Source organism: Armigeres subalbatus, chromosome 2 (assembly GCF_024139115.2).
Source record: "Armigeres subalbatus isolate Guangzhou_Male chromosome 2, GZ_Asu_2, whole genome shotgun sequence".
NCBI classification, from domain to species: domain Eukaryota; kingdom Metazoa; phylum Arthropoda; class Insecta; order Diptera; family Culicidae; genus Armigeres; species Armigeres subalbatus.
The window spans coordinates 270227688-270245916 of NC_085140.1; the positions used below are offsets into that span (position 1 = coordinate 270227688).

Genomic DNA, 18229 nt, shown 5'->3' on the forward strand with positions numbered 1-18229 from the left:
TACTGTAATATTCTGCTGTACAGAATCCACACAGAATCTATTTTTAGATTTATATTACTCATTATTGTTCTCGTTGCTAGTCCATATAGTCGTGGGTCTATTGTGTCCGTTTGTCCTTGTCGTGCATCCCAATGATCGTTGCATTGTTCGGTTGCCATTTATCCGGGTACGTTGGAGAAATGCCTCCGAGAAGAACAAGTTGTCAGTCGTCATCAGGCAGCCGTTACGATAAGGTGCGTTCCCCAATACGCTACCACATGGGCTGCCCATCCGGTGACTGACGAGGATTTGGTGGAGGGGCTGTGAATCGAACCCATGACCGTCCGCTTATAAGGTGAACGTGTAGCCAACTACGATACGCGACCCCCCTGAAATGATGGGTTGAACGCGCTAAACTATTAAAAATTGAATTTCGGCCAGCATTGTTTAAAATCAGTGAGCCAACTAATCCCGTACGTGCATCTCAAGCACAGACATCAAAATCGTGCAACTGACGGGCTGGACTCTAATCCTCAGTTCAATCAAGACATCAAGGAGAGCGGACACGAGAGTCACACAGCAGCTGTCACAAGATGACGTCGGTCCCAGCCAGTGTTTTTTTATAACCTCACTTTCCTTTTCAGGCGTAGAAATTTTTTCCATTTTTATTTGTGAGCAAAAAATCTTGATGTAGTTGAAGCTGAAGCGTATGTCATCCATTCGCCATTTCCCGTGAGTCAACTGTCAAATTCAACGGGCTAATTAGCGAATGGTTGCTTTGTGCTCCAGGCTCTATGTTCCAGCCTTAAATTTGAATACTTATGGTCACTCCTCACGGAATCCAAGTTTCAAAGTGCTCGCGTTTTCGGGGGCACACTACTTGATACGGGGGCGGCGCACAACTGTCATTTTTGTTGATTTAGCTTTGCTGCGTCGCAGCATGCGTGAAATAATAAAAATGACAGTTATGCGTTGCTTCCGTATCGAGTGGTGTGCCCCCGAAAACGCGAGCACTTTGAAACATAGATTCCGTGAGGAGTGACCTTAAGAGCTAAAATACTTACTTTTTTTTAGCAATATACAAATGAACCGTTTGTTTGGGAAACTGCATAAGTGACATTTTTAGCCAAAATGAGTTTTTTTTATATATTCTGATCCTCGTCCAAAAATACAAATTCTGACAAAAAATAGGAAAACATTTTTTGAGGTATGATTTTTTTTTTTCGTAATTATGCAGTACTGCTTGCAGTTTTCGAACTGTAAGTGCCACAGAATGCTTTTGCAGAAAGAAAAAGACCATTGATTTGTATCGAAGAAATCAAACGATTCGGTGCCGCTTTGTTCAAGAACAGCTTTTTTCGGAATTGTGCAAATTGATATATGCAGTTTCTCAAACAAATGGTTCAAATGTTTTTGAATCTTTTTAATGAGTGCGAGAATGACTCAACAAATAACTCAAGCTAAATAAGTTAGTTTTCCAGCTGAAGAAGACTACTTTTGGATGAATAAGTGCTCAATTAGCTTCCAATGTTTGTTGGGGAGTGTGTATTTTTAAACGAGTTTGTGAGTTTTGGGGTATTTTTGTACCTTCCCATTTATTGCAAATCATGGTGAACCAAAGCAAAGTATTATACCTCCATGAGCTCCCGAAACTCGTTCTCCATTTATTTACTCATCTCCGCTCTTGGAACCTTTGGAAAATCCTTCTGGCTCGAACTAAGACTAGACCTCCAAATCTTTTGGATGGATGAACCAAGCTGTTTGAAGTACTTGAGCATTCAAGTTAAAGCGTTTGGTTATTTGTTTCACCAGCTCCACATAGATCGAATAGAAAGTTTCTTTCAGCGGTTTATACAGAAATCCGGCCAGGTTCTCTGCCGCTACCCTTACATAGATCTTCGTTTTTTAGCGGAGAAGTTGTTTGAAATTTGAAAAACAGTTGTCTTTAATATTTTTAAGAAAGTTGTCTTTACAGATGCTGGAAAAGAGAATCAGCAAAAGTGAATTGATTTCACTGTACATGTTCATAAACTCAGGGCTTTCCGATCGGAAGATACGATTGACTTTGTTCCCATGCGGTAGGACAAAAGATATTTTAGTTACCAGATAAAGATTGTCGCTGTCGTCGCTGTCCGGAACATCTTTTGCTGGCGAGGATAGGGGAACTAAATGTCAAAGAAGGAAAATCCATACGATTTGACAGCTTGGTACCCAACATGTTCCGGACAGCAGAACAAAGGGAACCGAAGCGACAATCTTTATCTAGTAACTAAAATATCTTTTGGTAGGACGTATTGCAAAAAGTGGAGTAAAGGCGTTGTCATGGGATCGTTGAGGTGATGAAGGATGCGCTGGGCAGTTGAATTATTGTCGCAGTTCGATTGGAACGTAAAGAACATGATTAGCTTCGAAAACCGTTCAATATTCTTTTTGACTAGGGGAGACTGGGGAGACTTGATCCCCTTTTCTGATTTCCGATGTATCACAGCCAAAAATAAATAAACATACGCGATTTCCACACAGACTCTCTAAGAAATATAGTATTTAACTTTACTGATGTATGACAGTCCTTAAAATATTGTTGTTATTGATACATAATCGATTTTTTGGAAATTGACTTTTAAAATATTCGGGGGAAATTGATCCCTCTCCAAGAACTTGCTTTGATAGAATTGTAAAGGTGTCCTCAGATTTTTTAAATATTTTTCTTTCAAAATACGCGGAATTTTTGAATTGCTGTGCTTATACACGATCGATTTTTGTTATTGAATTCGACAGCAAATGCAATTTTAAAATTTGGGGAGACTTGATCCCCTTTCTATGACATCTACGCAATCAATATTTTTTTCCTACCAACCCTTCATCAAATCTGTCAAATCTACAAAAAATTAGAAACCTGAGAACAGATTTATATTTTATTGAATTTTTTCGCCAAATTTTTGTATGGATAACTAATGGGGGATCAAGTGTCCTCATATTGAGGCAATAACTTCAAATCCAAATATTCTAAAACTTTGATGGAGTGTTGACATTTTCATCAGTACAGATCATTAAGCATATTTATGGCTTTGTGCTGTGAAAACACGAAAGCATTTGATCATAATCATGAAAAGTTGTTCAAATTTTGCGTGGCCAATAAAAAAATCTTTAGGAAGGTCAAAACATACAAACCGCCCTGCAGAATAAATGAGGTTGTCAATCCGAAAAAAACTCACAACATAAAGGCCTGTCTAGAGGATCTATACTAAAAATACGCTAGAACAATACTGCTTTACTGCCGCTAATAGCAAGTCAGACTTATCTGGATATGGGCGCCATATACAGATAAGTCTGACTTGCGGTTAGCGGCAGTTTAGTTCTCGATAAAACAGGGGGTGATCAAGTCTCCCCACCTTCCCCTACTGATTCAAGCGGTAGCCATCTGGTGGATGACGGATGCTTTTGTTTTAGCGATTTGAACTTCAGGATGCTTTGAATCATGGAATATTATCACAACGATTGAACGAAATAGAAAAGAAAAGCGTGTGTCAGCCAGAGATAAAATCTGGTGTGTACCTGGGTGCTGCGGATTGAGCCGCTTTTCTGCGCTCAAGCGAGTAGAGGGATATTTTGAAATCACTCCCATAAACAAAATTATTTTGCAGGCTGTCAAACATTTCCCGCTCTTCTAATTTCTCTTTCCATGCTGCGCCCTCATGTACAAATGCGCGAGACTCTACATAACTTTACGATGGTTTACATGCATTCCTGCTCCAATCAGCTGCTGAATTTCGTGAAATTTCGTAGCGAGTGCTTTTTAGTTGAATTCCTACTAATTTTCCACTAGAAATATAATGTGAACACATTTGTTACAAAGAATATAAAACTCAAACTAAGTTTATTTTTATGTTTTCCTCAAATAATAACAATACTTATCCATATAAGATCTGAAACGAACATAACCACAATCTCCAATGTTTGGCTCAGTCAAGTCAAAATTTCGCTAGATTTTGATTTCGCCATAGAAGAAAAAAAAATCCTACGTCAAAAGTGTGAATCAGCCAAGGCAAGGGGTTAAACCTTATTGATAAACCGAAAAAAAATGGCAAGAAAACCCATGAATAACATAATAGTCCCATGCGTTTATTCAGAAATATTTCACAGAAAGAAATTAAAAAACCCAACAAAGCATTGGAATAAGACTTCATTATTGTCCCACCACAATAGGCTCCTTTCCAATAGTGATGGCTGTTATGAAATATCAAGGATGAATAGCCACAGTTCTGCTCGTGATGCAGCTCAAGTTCATAGAAAGCGAAAAACCGGCCCGCAAAATAAATGGTTCTATCCGCGCTTTTCATCGTGCGCATTTTTCACCTTCTCTTTTCTCGAACGCATCACAAAGTTGCGAATGCATGGTCTATCGTTTACAGGAAAAAGGCAAACGATCGCATCTTGCTACCACGAAAACGATCATCCTCATAAGCCATCTCACGATGCTTCGTCGCTTGTTTTGTAACCATCCTATCGCCCATTCATCATGCTAATTTATGAGCAGGCATCCATTTCTTTCGCTTCCTTTAGCTAGAGCTTGTTGGCGGGTAAGGATCGTCTTTTCAGCAAGACTATAATATTAAATAATGACGTGCCATTTGCGGAGGCAGATACGGTGGATAGCAGTCCCGTCCCGATCGTAGGGAAGCTTATGGAGCATAGTCGCTTAACTGAAAATGTCACACCACCGAAGATGTCGCGCAGCATGCAACTGTCGCATCAGCGAGCTTCAACATTTGCTTGTTGCATCAGCCCTCGAAAGGTATGCAAACCGCGTTACACAGCTTCCAATCCACACAGTAGCGCTCCGCAACACTGACGGTGAATAGCGCAAGCTTGGATCCCCTGTTTGTAGCAATACAAAATGCGCAGAAGAACCATTACACATATCGTCCACCTACCTTCCATCACGTAGACTATGCTGCCCACATCGCCCTCCTTGATGATGAGGCTGCCGGCACCGTACTGCACCGGATACATGCAGTCCACGATCTCGCGGATCTGCGTTATCTCCAGGTTCTTCATGAAGTCATTGTCCAGGATGGCGGATTTGATGATTTCGCGGGATCTGTTGGGGGAAATAATCAGTGGGGGGAAAGTTATTAGACGGAAATGAAAAATAATAATAATAGGAATTTAAGGAGGTTTGATTCAGTAAGCAGCATTTGTTCGGCAGTAGGGGAAGGGAGTCAATATGCCCTAGTCTAGCAAATACTGATGTGTTAAAGTTCTGTTGCCGGAAAACTCGTGAGGTAAAACGCCTTTTAGCTGGCAGTTCAGCTTTCAGTTATGGATAGTGCGTGGAGGCGCGTAGTACATTGTAGGTAAGTCCCACTAGGGCATATTGCCTCGCAAAAAGGTTAGATGCTTCATCCAAATGTGGAAAATTTCGGGGTTACCTACATTTCTATCTATTATTTTGAAACTTTTTTCGCCTAACCTGCAAAATTTTAGGTCTAGTTTTGTTACGTCCATCTCAACTACGATAAATACAAGACAGTGGCGTAGCCAGAAAATTGACCGAAAGGGGGTTTTCTTAATTGTGTTCAATGAAGCAATTTCAATGTTTCATCTCTGAAACTGATTGTTTAAAATTTCGTTGGTTGGTTTTGGTGCCCGATTTTACGTCCCGCGTCGTTACAATGATATTTACGTTTTATCAACTTCTTTTAGCAAGTAAATAATAAACGCAATGAATCGTTTTCCAATTTTCACAAATATTTAGAACAGCCTTGTCTCGACTGAAATAGTGATATTATCGCTGCTTTATTAGAATGATTTGAATAAATCATTTCAAATAATCTCGTTATTTTTTTTAAGCAAGGAAGATTTTTTTTCCATTTTAATGCATATTGAATTGCTTATTTGAGGTAGGTACTTTTAATTCAAACGACTAAATCAATCGTTGTTTGCGCCACATACGATACTCGGTCTTATGAGAGTCCTGGAAAGTCCATTTCACACGACCACATTACGATCAAAAAATAAATATTAGTAATAATCAATATTTTGAGGGTGTATTGACAATACATTTTATGATTTTTTAATTAGTTCATTTAAGTCCGCAACTTGATTATAACTTTATAGATACAGGTCGGACTCGATTATCCGGAGTATGGATTTTTTTCACTCCGGATAATCGAATCACCAGAAAAAAAGAATTAATCTGCAATTAAATAACGAAAAACTTATGTTTTATTTTGTTTGCAGTAGTGTAGTCAGAAATTATTTAGGAAAACTCTGATTAATCCACCCAGCGGTATCGGTGAATTTCTGGTGTATTATGGAAAAATAGTATTTATGCTATAACTTCTGAGTCCATAGTCCGATCCAGCTAATTTTCAATATGGAATGATAAGACAGGATTCCCATTTGGATGCAACTTGTTGGTTGAAAATAGGTGCCAAAAATAGCTGGACTATTTACGCGCTTTTTGTACAAAAAATAGTATTTTGGCCATTATTTCTCAACTTAAAGTTTGATCTAGGCAATTTTCAACAGAAAGCAATGAAACTTTTGAGTCCATTGTCCGTTCCATCAAATTTTCAATAGGAAACCATGTAAAGGCTCCTCAGACTCAAGCGATTTCATCGCCGCAATAGCGACAACTAGTCGCCGCGATTCTATCGTTGGGTCGCTGCAGGCAATGTTCCATTTACGCTTTCACACCAACGGCGACAGGATCGCATTCGCCAAGCGATAGAATTGCGTCGCGATTGTTTGGTCACGTGTGTTTGGGGGAACCTTAATAGGATTTCCTATTAACTACAACCAGTTGCAAATAAATCCAATAAGGATAAGTGCCAAAAAATGGGTTAGATTTTGTACACTGAAACACACAGACATCACCTCAATTCGCCGACCATAGACGGTCGGTATATAATACTATGGATCTCCCAACCAATCTAAAATATGTTTTGAGGCGAACATATAGCCTTTCGGTACACTTCATGTCCGAGAAAGACAAAACGGGGTCTTGAGAATAAAAAAAATCCGCACATAAAATAACCATTTACAGGTCGTTGCAGTGTATACCTGGTGACAGTCGTGCTTCCGTTTGTTGCCGAAGTTTTCTCCGTCGAAATTCATATGAACTTCCGGGTAGCTTCAAAAATATTTACCGTGGAAACTCAAAAGAAACTTTCGCTGAAATGTAAATGCAGATAAATTGCCAGTGGAAATTTATAAAGAAAAATACAAAAATTCAGACGAACTTCTGAATAGGAAATTTTGAGGAATTTTTCCTGAATGCTAAAAATTTAAAGAAGATTTACTCTGGTAGCTGGAAGGGGTTGCCGTGGTCACAACCAACCACAACTCTGTTCTCCTAAATGTAACATAAATAGTACACCCCTACTTCAGTCCCTCCTATTCCAGCTACGTTCATATTTCTTCAAATAATCATATTTTGTATTAATATAACAATAATATATTAATTTGAATTCATGAATTTGATATACAGCTTATAGTCAAATTTCAATATACAAAACAACCCCTTTTACATCCCTCTTCCCACAACCTAGATACACAACCTATATCATATGGGACATATTGTGAAAATAATCATATTGTATATTATAACTATGAAATAAAAAAAATAAAAGAAAAAAAAATGAAAAAAAAAATACGAAAATAAATAATAAAAATGTTGTTGCCGTCAGTATTATCTGCAACTCTGGCACATATAACGCCAATACGCTTATTGTCACGTATCTGGCACCCCCAATTCTATACCCGCTACGTTTGACAATAGCCAAGATCTTAAGTTTCCCATTTTTCGTTGAAATTGGGTTTCCCACTGACAATTCGGCACCAACATTTCAAAAGGGCGAAACTGCTTTTGTAAACAAGAGCTTATCACGCCGTTGGTGAGCTAATTTGAGCCCACTCACGCAACCCAACACCACAAATTAGCCCACCAACTACGTGATATATTCTTATTTTCCAAAACTGTTTTGACCTTTTGAAATGTTGGTGTCAAATTCTATTATGTAAACAAACACTGTTCCAAATTGTTTTTTTTTTTTAAATAGACGTAGAGGGAAAGACGGCTTTGGCAGGTTTTGTTCTATTATTGGGGGTTTTTGTCGACCAAATTTTATGAAATTTGGCTACAATATTCTTTGATATGCAAAGAATGTTTAGGCCAAATTTGAGCCTAGTCAGTCATAAAAAACCCCCCTGCCAATAATAGAACAAAACCTGCCAAAGCCGTCATTCCCCCTAATTATTTATCATAATTTTTCGAGAGCTTGTGCGAAATTTGTGCTATTTTTTACTAATCACCACCAACATCCCAACGGTTGTTTACGTTTTGATGCTGGAGACCATCTATCAGTATTTCATTTATTTATCTATTTATTGACAGACATTCGAAAATTAATGACGCGTATTAGGGGGAATAAAGTAAGAAATATTTAAATCTTTGCAAATCCGTGCCGAAAGGGAAGGCCCTCTTTGTTAGTCTCTTTGGACTTTGAGTAAGAATTAAGGACCGCTCATAAAAAATCTACTCCTCCGCTTATTTTTCGACGCAACCAAAAATAAGAGCCAGATTCTAAGAAAAATATACCTCCAAAGAAAAAGCTGCTTTGATATTTTTGAAAATTTGAACACCACATGGTGGGTTCTGGCAGTAAATGCTTTGATAGTACGTGCTATTTGTAATGCAGTTAAATTTTACACATCTATGAGAGTCTTGGAAAATGATCACGAAAGTTGTCATTTTGTTGTAAGGCATAATATCTACTCTACACACTTAAATTTTTTCACCGATCTCGGCTGTGCAAATCTCGGTTTAAGTTCGTTTGCTGAAATATCGGCTAAATAGACGTATGATTACGGCGGCTCCCTTAAGTGCCGCAGTAAACAAATTACTTTTTCAGCTGATATATCAGCAGAAAGTCTCGAACCGAGCGCTCGGCTGTGCGGATCTCGGCAAAAGAATGAAAAAAAGCCGAGCTGAACTGAGTGTGTATGTTCTATTTTTCAAATCTTTAAAGGATTGAACGAAATTTTTGTTCTAAAAATTTGGCTTGTGGGGAGGGAGGAGGTAATGGTATCGGAAATTGTTCGGAATTTCCATTTAAAATTCATTCGAATTTTTCACGATAGGATTTTTTATGTTTCCATGTAATTTCTACGTAAAATTCTTCAGAATTTATACGTGAAAAATCCAATTTTGCACTGAAATCTTTTCGGTGTTTCAACGGAAATTTTTCAGAATGTTTTTTTTTTATTTCTACGAGAAGTTCTTTGAATTGTCCACAAGGAATTCTTCGGAAATTCCTTGGGGAAATTATAAAAAGGGTCGTTTGAATAATACGATAAACCGAAAGTCGTCTAGCCGAATTGCATTTGGTCGAAATAAATGTTTGTACGAGACGGTTATAGTTCGAAAACGGTTTGCCCGAAAAATTCATTTGGCCAAATCATCTTACAGTTGAACTTGTGAATTGGCTGAAAAGGCCGTTACCCTCAACAGATCGTTTGTCCGAACAGATAAGCAGACCGAACATGGCATTTGGCCGAAATGGCCGTTTGACTGAAAGTGCCGTTTGGCCGAAAATATCATTTCACGGCTAAATATCAATTAATGAACAAGTAATACTTATGGTCAACAATGTCCACCAGTTTGGCTGAATAACATTTTCGGCCAAATAATCTTCCTGCTAAACGACCATTTCGGTCAAACGACTTTTTTGGCCAAATAACCAGTTCGGCCGAACGATATTTTCGGTCGAATGTCCATTCCAGCTAAATGACATTTTCGGCCAGATTGGTTTTGGCGTAACGGTTTGCTCTGTCTTGTGACATGTTCGGCTAATCATCGGCGAAAATCCATTTATTCGAATGCCACTTGGCCGAATAACACGTTAGGCCGAAAGTCATCTAGCCAAAATCCCTTGGGCTGAAATGGTCATTTGACCGAACTAACTGATTATTTGGCTGAAAATGCCGTATGATAGAAATGGTCGTTTCCCTTCCAGGAGATAAGAGGTGTTTTGGGGGATCGTGATGTGGTCTATATGCAAGCCATTTATAGTTTTCTTTGTTCCTCTGACATAAAAGTCTAATACTTTTGTTTTTTTTTTCTTTTCTTCAAAGTTTTTTTTTGTTTTGTCTCTGTCTGTCTGTTCCGTAGAGCGCCGTAGCTCTGGCCGTCCGGAAGATGCTCCCAATCGAACCATTCTTCGAGCACGACGACACACCACATCGTCCCCGACGCCAAATGACCGGATGAGCTGCTGAAATTCCTTGATTATGATGATTCCCTGATTCCCGAATCCTAATCCCCATCCATCCTTAAACATTGTAAACCTAACCTCGAGTCACCACGAGTATGTTGGCTTATTTCCCTCTCTTACTAATTTAATAATAAGATTATGTCGAATGTCGAAAGGAACATTTTCAGCGACCCGTAATGCTGGGTAGATACCTTTACGTGGTGTGTTACGGGCTAAGATCTACCACAGTTACATTGCCAGCTACAGGCAAATCCTGACCCAACGAATACCTTCCTCATTATCCAACTCCGTGGTACTTATGAGGGTGTCGCTAAGTCGGTGGCCTCTCGTTAAGTAAGTACTACATCAACACTTCCTTCCTCTCCCTAGTTACGGTGAAGATGGGCGTTGCTAGGAGTAGTAATCCTCATGCTTTTGTTATTTTTGCTTAAGACTGGAATCAAGGACCACTCCCCTTCTTTATTTCTGATAGCATTCTAGATAAGGATCTCAAAAGTAAAACATGAGTATCACTAGTGTCCAATCTACGAATTACACCGTAACAATGCTAATGCTAATGCTAATGTCGAAAGGAACATTTTCAGCAAAATATATTAAGGCTGGAAGGACTTCGGCTAAACGGTTTGCTCGGTCAAACTTTCAAAACATTCTTTGGAGATTCCACGGACAAAAACTTTGATATTTCCATAGGAAACTCTTTAGAATATCCATGGAATGTTCGTCGAAATTTTCACGGAAAATTCTTCAAATTTGCTAGGGATTTTTTTTATGAATTCGCAAGGGGAATTCTTCGAGGAAAAACTCGCGGCAATTCTTCGAGTTTCGATTTTTAGGAATGTCCGTGATAAATCCTTCGTTGTTTCCACGGGAAATACTTTGGAATTTCTACGGCAATTTATTATTGACTGTTGATGAAATTTATTTGGAATTTCCAAAAAGAATTGTTAGAAATTTCCACGAGAGTTTTCATAAAAAAAATCTCTGCAATGTTCGCCTTCGTAGTTTTCATGGAAATTAATTCTAAATTTTGACGAGAAATTCATTAAAATTTTCATTTGAAATTCTTCAGAATATCTACATTAAATTATTCTTAGTAATTTCCTCAGAAAAATGCTCAAGATTTGTTAGTTATTCTAAAATTCCACAGGGAATATTTCGGAATATCCGCTAAAATTCTCAAACTATCTGAAACAGAAATTTACTCGGAATTAAAACAGAAAACCTTTCGGGATCCAGAAGAAAGTTCTTTGGATTTCATCAGATTATTCTTCAGAATATCCACAGGAAATTCTTCCTTATTACGCAAAATTATACGAAATTTACACGGGATTTTGCATGGAATTTTGAGAGAAATTGTCAAAAAATTTAGAGTACCCACAGGTAGTCTTAGAAATATAAAACGGTAAATTTGCATAATTTTCAAATTGAATCGCTGTGGAAAATTATAGTTTAGAGGCATGCCAGATTTTAAACAGCGAAGCGTTGATGCGAAAAAGTCGACCGCGGCGGGATGCCAAATACTTTCGGTAGTAGTGGCGTGTACTGTGTGGCAGTGAAATGGAACTTAGAGTCAATTTTGGAAAAAATAATATCCAATAGATTTGAAAACATCGAAGTAGGCTTTATATGAACTACAACGGAGAGCCACCAAAACATTAACCAAAGAAATCGTTGGCAATTCGCCGTCAGTAGCAACCCTATAACCAGAGACCGGCGGAGTGAAAAACTGTCGAAATGGCAACGTATGAAAATGCATAAAATCGTTAAAATAACACTGGCAGCACTTGAACTTTTTGCTTGCTTCTTATGGATGCAAAAAGTAAACAAGTCGAAATGGAACCGCTTTTGACTGTTCGATTGGAAACAAGATGGCGTCTTCGCCGATCTCTTATTCTAGTATTTCTACCGTCAGTGCATGTGGTGATCCATCATAGTCTGGAGCTCCAACTTGATATTGTGGAAATCAATCGGAAAATTCAACGGAAGTTCCACTGAATCTTTCCAGGGAAAATTCTGACTTTTCCAAATTTGAATCGGCGTGGATATATTTAGATCGGCGGCGTGACAAATTTTAAACGGCGGTCGCGTACCAAAAACCTACAGTGCAGAGAAATTTGTTGCAAAAAAGTCAAAGGTCAAAAGTCAAAGGCTGAAGGACAAAAGCCCGATAGACAAAAGATTGAAGGACAAATGATCGAAATGGAAAAAAATATCGAGAGGACAAAAGGTGGAAATTACAAAAAATAGGATAAAAGGTCGAAAAAAAATAAAAGAATGGAAGGCCGAAGAAACTGTGTCAGAACGTCAAAGATTAAACGATCGAAAGTAGACCTGTGCGCTGATTGAAATTTAATCGGTGCCGGCGTAATGGATCACTTTCAGCCAGCGGCGGCGTGGGTTGGCATGGGCTCATTGCATGCATAATTTTGCATTTTTTTTTTCAGGAATTCCTCCGGAAGATGCTCCAGGAACTCTTTCAGAAATTCTTCCGAAGGTTATTCCAGTATTTTTTCTGGAAGCTCATCCAAGAATTCCTTCTAAAGTTTGTTTCAAATGCCACCGAAAAAATTCCTTTAGATTTATTTTCACAGATACACGAATTCCTTAATAAATTCTCCTTGAAGTTCCTCCATAAATTCCCCGAAGAACTTTTCATAAATTACTTCGGGATCTCCCCACAAATTCCCATTGAATTCCTTTCGAAACTCACATGGAATTCCCGTTAACTCTTCTCCCATCCAGCGCTCGGGAATTCTTCTGGAAATTCCTTCACGAATTCCTCCAGAAAATCTTGAATGAATTCCTGAAGAAATTGTCTCGTAAATTTGTCCGGGTTTTATCCCTAAAATTTCTCCATTCAAAAATCGCTTAGGAATTTCTTACAAGTTTCTTCTACATTTCTTCTAGACATTCCGGAAGGAGTTCCACAGGAAATTCGTTCGGTTATTGTACAGAAATGCAAAAAAAGGCTTTCGCCAAAAATTCCAATAGAATTCCGCTTGAACTCGTGGTAAGTGCAGAGGTATATACGGCTTGCAGTAGGCGAGTGATGAAGATGACTTGCGAACTCTCCGTAGACTGCGTGGTTGGCGACGTGTAGCCATGGACCGAGCCGAATGGAGAAGACTCTTATATACCGCACAGGCCACTTCGGCCTTAGTCTGAATAAATAAATAAATAGTGGGCGAGTGATTGCATCATCATTTCCTTCCCCTTGCCTACATTGACTTGCATTCTGACGTGGCAGGCGCCAGTGTGACCTAGCAAATGAGATCACCAGTACTTGCACATTGAAGATGAGTGCTAGTCCCAAGCAAACACCTGTTGGTTCTCAGTCAATCAAGCTCAAGCTCAAGCTCTCTAGCTCAGAAATGCAACAAAGCTTTCGATTTTTTTTTTCAAAAACATCCACAGAAAAAAAAGATTTTTTTCAGAATTTCTTCCGGAAATCCCCACGGGAACTTCTCCGAAAAAAAAATTAACTAAGTCGTAATAAGTAGCAAATGTTTGTTGCTCCTATCTTACTAATCCAAACAACGAAGCAAAGCACGTATTTGCTAATTATTAAAGCTGTAATCTTCTTCAATCTTAAAAGCACCACTTCAGTCATAACTTCTCCAGAAATTCCTTCCGAAAGTCCGCAAGCAATCATCTAGAAAATTCTTCTGGTTTCGTTTTTCTGGGAGAATCTCTGTGGGATTTTTTTGGTTTAATTCTTGAACGAATTTGATGCAATGTGTAGATTTCCCAACTTGACTAACAAGTTCACGGTGTATTTTTAGTCACGAATTCGGGAACAACAGTCACAGAGTTTATTACTACTTTGTTGATAGCATTTCATAATAGTTTTGTGCCTATTAGTAGCATTTCATCCATTAAAAGAAGAAATCCTTAATTCAATCACACGATTAGTAAAGCAATTGTTTATCGAGATTTGCTGTATGGTAACTGTACAAGTTTTGGCTATGTTCCTATTTTGGCCAGTTTCTCGCATAACTTCGGAAATAAAGCAATTTTTAAGAGTTTTATTAGCTTTAACAGGAGATAAATTCCTTATGCTTCTTCGCTGTTGAAACTGATCGATGGTTTTTGAAAAATACACATTTTTTTAGGGTTGATCAAATTAGGCCATAAGTTGGCCAAAATTAGTACACTTACCCTATAAAAAATAGAACCATTTAAAAAATCCTTTCGATCTTGTTTAATTTAAAAAAGCTAGGAACATTGTAAACAAGCTTATTCGATCTGCAAAACGAAGCTATCTTACTTCTAAGCTGGATCTTAGTCTCCCGACTAAAGATTCGTTAGGAAATTAGGAATAACGGTAAACGACTACCAATTATTCGGCTAATGAAATCTACATACATTTGTGCAACAGTTTCACAAATGTTGTTGTTTGTTTGTTTGTTTATTACTGACACGTTACACCAGAGGGGTGCATTTGTGTCAAAAAATAAGTTCTCTTACAATTCTAAAGTTTTTCGTACAATTGTGTTTGGTGTAAATAATTCAATAGGTTTTCAGTTGAAGTTTCTGCATTACCCAGGGCCTCGCGTAAACTATCGCCGATGTTATTTTCACGTCTTTCCTTTTCGTGCTTCTTGCATTCTAAAATAAGGTGCCGAACATCCAGCACGGTTCCGCAGCATTCGCAGATTGGCGGGGGTTCCTTTTTTAGAAGAAACGAGTGAGTGTATCGAGTATGGCCGATTCTCAATCGCGTTAAAACGCGCTGATCCATCGTGATATTGTGGTCTGTCCATCTATAGGTGTCGTTTTTCACTTCTCTTAATTTTGCATCTCTGGATTCGTACCATTCGTAGTCCCAGTGACGACGTATGGCATGCTTCACAACTTTCAGTGAGTCCTCGCTTGGAATGGGTATATTCATAGGATGTTGGCTTCTCGCCTCGTTAGCTAGGCGATCAGCTTCCATGTTTCCAGTGATGCCAGCATGCCCTGGAATCCAGCAAAATCGTACAGCTTTATGTTTTATGACGTTTTCAATATCTTGGATCCATGGGTGTCGGGATCTACCTGCTTCTAAAGCCAGCAAGCAACTAGCCGAATCCGTAAGGATCACCACATCTTCAATATTTGGGATCGAAACGGCCATTTTAATGGCGTATGCTTCCGCAGAGAAAACGCTGCACTCTTTCGGAAGGCTATACGTCCTTGTGAACCCAGTGTTGTATAATGCGGCTCCTACGGCATCTTCACTCTTGGAACCGTCAGTGTATATAATTGTCGAGTGGTGGAACCTGGAAGCTAGTAGCTGTTGAACAACTGGTCGTACTTTCTCCGGGGGGTCACCTGCCCGAACAGTTTTCTTCACATCCCACACAATCGTTGGTTTTCGAGAATTCCACTCACGATCACCATACCTAGTAAGGCGACTAATTACGGGGAGCGCTGTATCCGTCAATTCAGTCAAACGATCGAATATTCGTGGAACTATAGGAAGGGTATCGTTATTTCGGTTTTTAGCTTGTATTCGGATAGCAATACGCGCTATAAACTGCGCCGCCAGTAATTCGAAGGGGAGAGTTCCCGCTTCAGCCATGATCGAGTTTACCGGGCTAGTCACGAAGGCTCCGGAAGCAAACCGAACCATTTTGTTGTAAGTGGGAGCAAGTGTTTGTAATGTTCCTGGACCTCCTAAGCTCACCAGGCCGATCCCGTAGGTAAGTTTCGAGGTCACTAAGGCGGAGCCGACCTGCAGCAAAGTCGTTCGGTGGCCACGCGGAAGCTTGGCGCCGATTATTTGCAGAATCCGTAGTCGAGACTCGCATGATTTCTTCATCATCTGGCAATGTGGCTTGAAGGTCAGCGTTCGATCCAAGGTTACGCCCAGGATCCTCAGTCTGTTTGTCCTTGGTATGGCTTTCCGGTCAATGGTGATATTCTGCGCTGGTTCACGACGCGCATTCGGGCTGCAGTAGAATATTTGAGACTTCGTTGCTGACACCGCGAATCCGACACTCTTGGCCCATTTGTCGACGGCCTTGACGGCAGCCTGCAGTTTACGTTGCAGTCCTTCGGTTTTTTGTCTACGTACAACGAGAAGAATGTCGTCCGCATACAGGAGAATGTCAACTCCGCTCGGCAGTATTCGGTAGATGGGTTGCATCGCAACGAGAAATAGCGTTACGGAGAGAACTGATCCCTGCGGCACTCCGTTTTCCAGTTGGTGCTCACGAGACAGATGTCCTTCCACGGACACTTGGAACGTTCGCTCCGAAAGAAAGCTTCGCAGCATGTTAATCATCCGACCACGAATCCGCTATGACTTAAGAGCACGCAGTATACCATGTGCCAGGTGGTGTCATATGCCTTCGACAGGTCCAGCGAGGCTATCAGGCAGTGCTCGTCAACGGTTGGTAGTGATCTCCAGTTCGGCAAAGTAGGTATCGGTGCCAAGGCCTGAGCGGAAAGCGTGTTGGCGCTTATCAAGCCGTCCAGCTGATTCCAGCTCAGTTATCAGTCGGCGGTTGATTATCCGCTCCAGCAGCTTCGCCATGCAGCTAGTGAGCGATGTTGGTCGGAATGAATCGGCTCCAGGCTCGTGGCAGTGTGGTTTTGGAATGGGAACGACAATGGCGTTTCGCCAGCTGTCAGGAAACTCACCGTTGTGCCAGATTTTATTGAGCAATTTAAGGAGTGTTATCTTCACGGATAGGGGTAGACGTTGAAGCAAGGGATACCCTATCGAATCGGAACCTGTAGAGACACTTCGCCCTTTGTCGAGGGCCCACAATAGTTCATTCAGGGTGATGTCTATGTTGTACTCATCATCGGTATTGGGCGAAATTTCTATAGACCTTCGTTCTGCTACTGCCTTTGTCTTCTGGAATGATGAAGGGTAGCTGGAGGTTGCCGATCTCTGGCTGTAGAACGTCGCTAGTTCTTCCGCTACTTCTTCAGGGTTATTCGTGAACCCGTCCACTTGCTTGAGTACTACAGTTCGTTGTTGCCTACTGCCACGCAAGGTATTCACTGTTCTCCATAGCTCCGTCGTCGTACTACTCGGTGATATTGTCGACACAAAATTCTCCCACGACTGCTGTTTTGCTTGCCTAATCGCCTTTCGTGCTGCCGACCTGGCTTCCTGGAACATCGCCAGAGCTTCGGGTTGATCAGGGGCGTTTTTTTGTAGGCGTCGAAGGGATCTTAGACACTTCCTTCGCCACCGAATTGCTTCCTTTGCTTCAGGGCACCACCATGGTACCGATTTTGGTCCACGACGGCCGCTAGTTCGTGGTATGGATTTAGTTGCTGCTGCTATTATGTGCTCTGAGAAGTTGTCGACATCCCAATCGACATCTGGGTGAATAGTTTCGGCGGTGATACGTTCGTACAACGACCAGTCTGCTTGGTCGTAGAGCCATTTACGTCGCGTCATTTGCGAGTGTGACCATCCCGGAAAGTGATCACTGTTATGCGTGTCCGTCAGAGTTCGCCAGGTGAATCGGTGAGCTACTCTTTCTGAGCAGAGCGTGACGTCGATTGCCGAAGTTCTTCCCGTTGCTGGGTCGATTCGAGTTGGGGAGCCATCATTCAGGATAACCAAATGTTTTTCCAACGAAGTTTCAGCGATGAAACGGCCAAGTGTGCTACACGACTGCGAACCCCACGCGAGATGATGGGCATTGAAATCACCCAGGAATATTACCGGACCCTCCAGCTGCTCAAACAGTTCACTCAATGCTGTCTGACACTGAACAGAGCTCGGCGGAATATATATTGACACAACAGTTATCTGAATTGGTGCGTGAACACGTGCTGCAATAAGATTTAAGGTGGTATTGATTTGCAAACGCTCGAAGGGAATGCCTTCCCGGATAGCAAGGCCAACTCCGTGTTGCCAATAATGGACGTTGTTCGATTGTAGGAGCAACGTATAATTCCTGCCGATTAGATTCGGCGATACGACCGTCTGGTTGACCTTAGTCTCCTGGAGCGCAATGACT

The 18229-nt window shown here is 40.4% G+C and overlaps 1 protein-coding gene across 6 annotated transcripts in view; it reads right to left on the bottom strand.

Annotated features, from left to right (window-relative positions):
* The window catches only part of LOC134212215 (cGMP-dependent protein kinase, isozyme 2 forms cD4/T1/T3A/T3B-like), a 617973-nt gene that overhangs the window by 266994 nt on the left and 332750 nt on the right, over positions 1–18229 (bottom strand). For all 6 annotated transcript variants that reach the window (XM_062689875.1, XM_062689877.1, XM_062689874.1 and 3 more), the window contains one exon: positions 4914–5080. In XM_062689875.1, coding sequence (XP_062545859.1) covers positions 4914–5080 — 167 coding nt within the window. The remainder of the gene's footprint in view (positions 1–4913; positions 5081–18229) is intronic.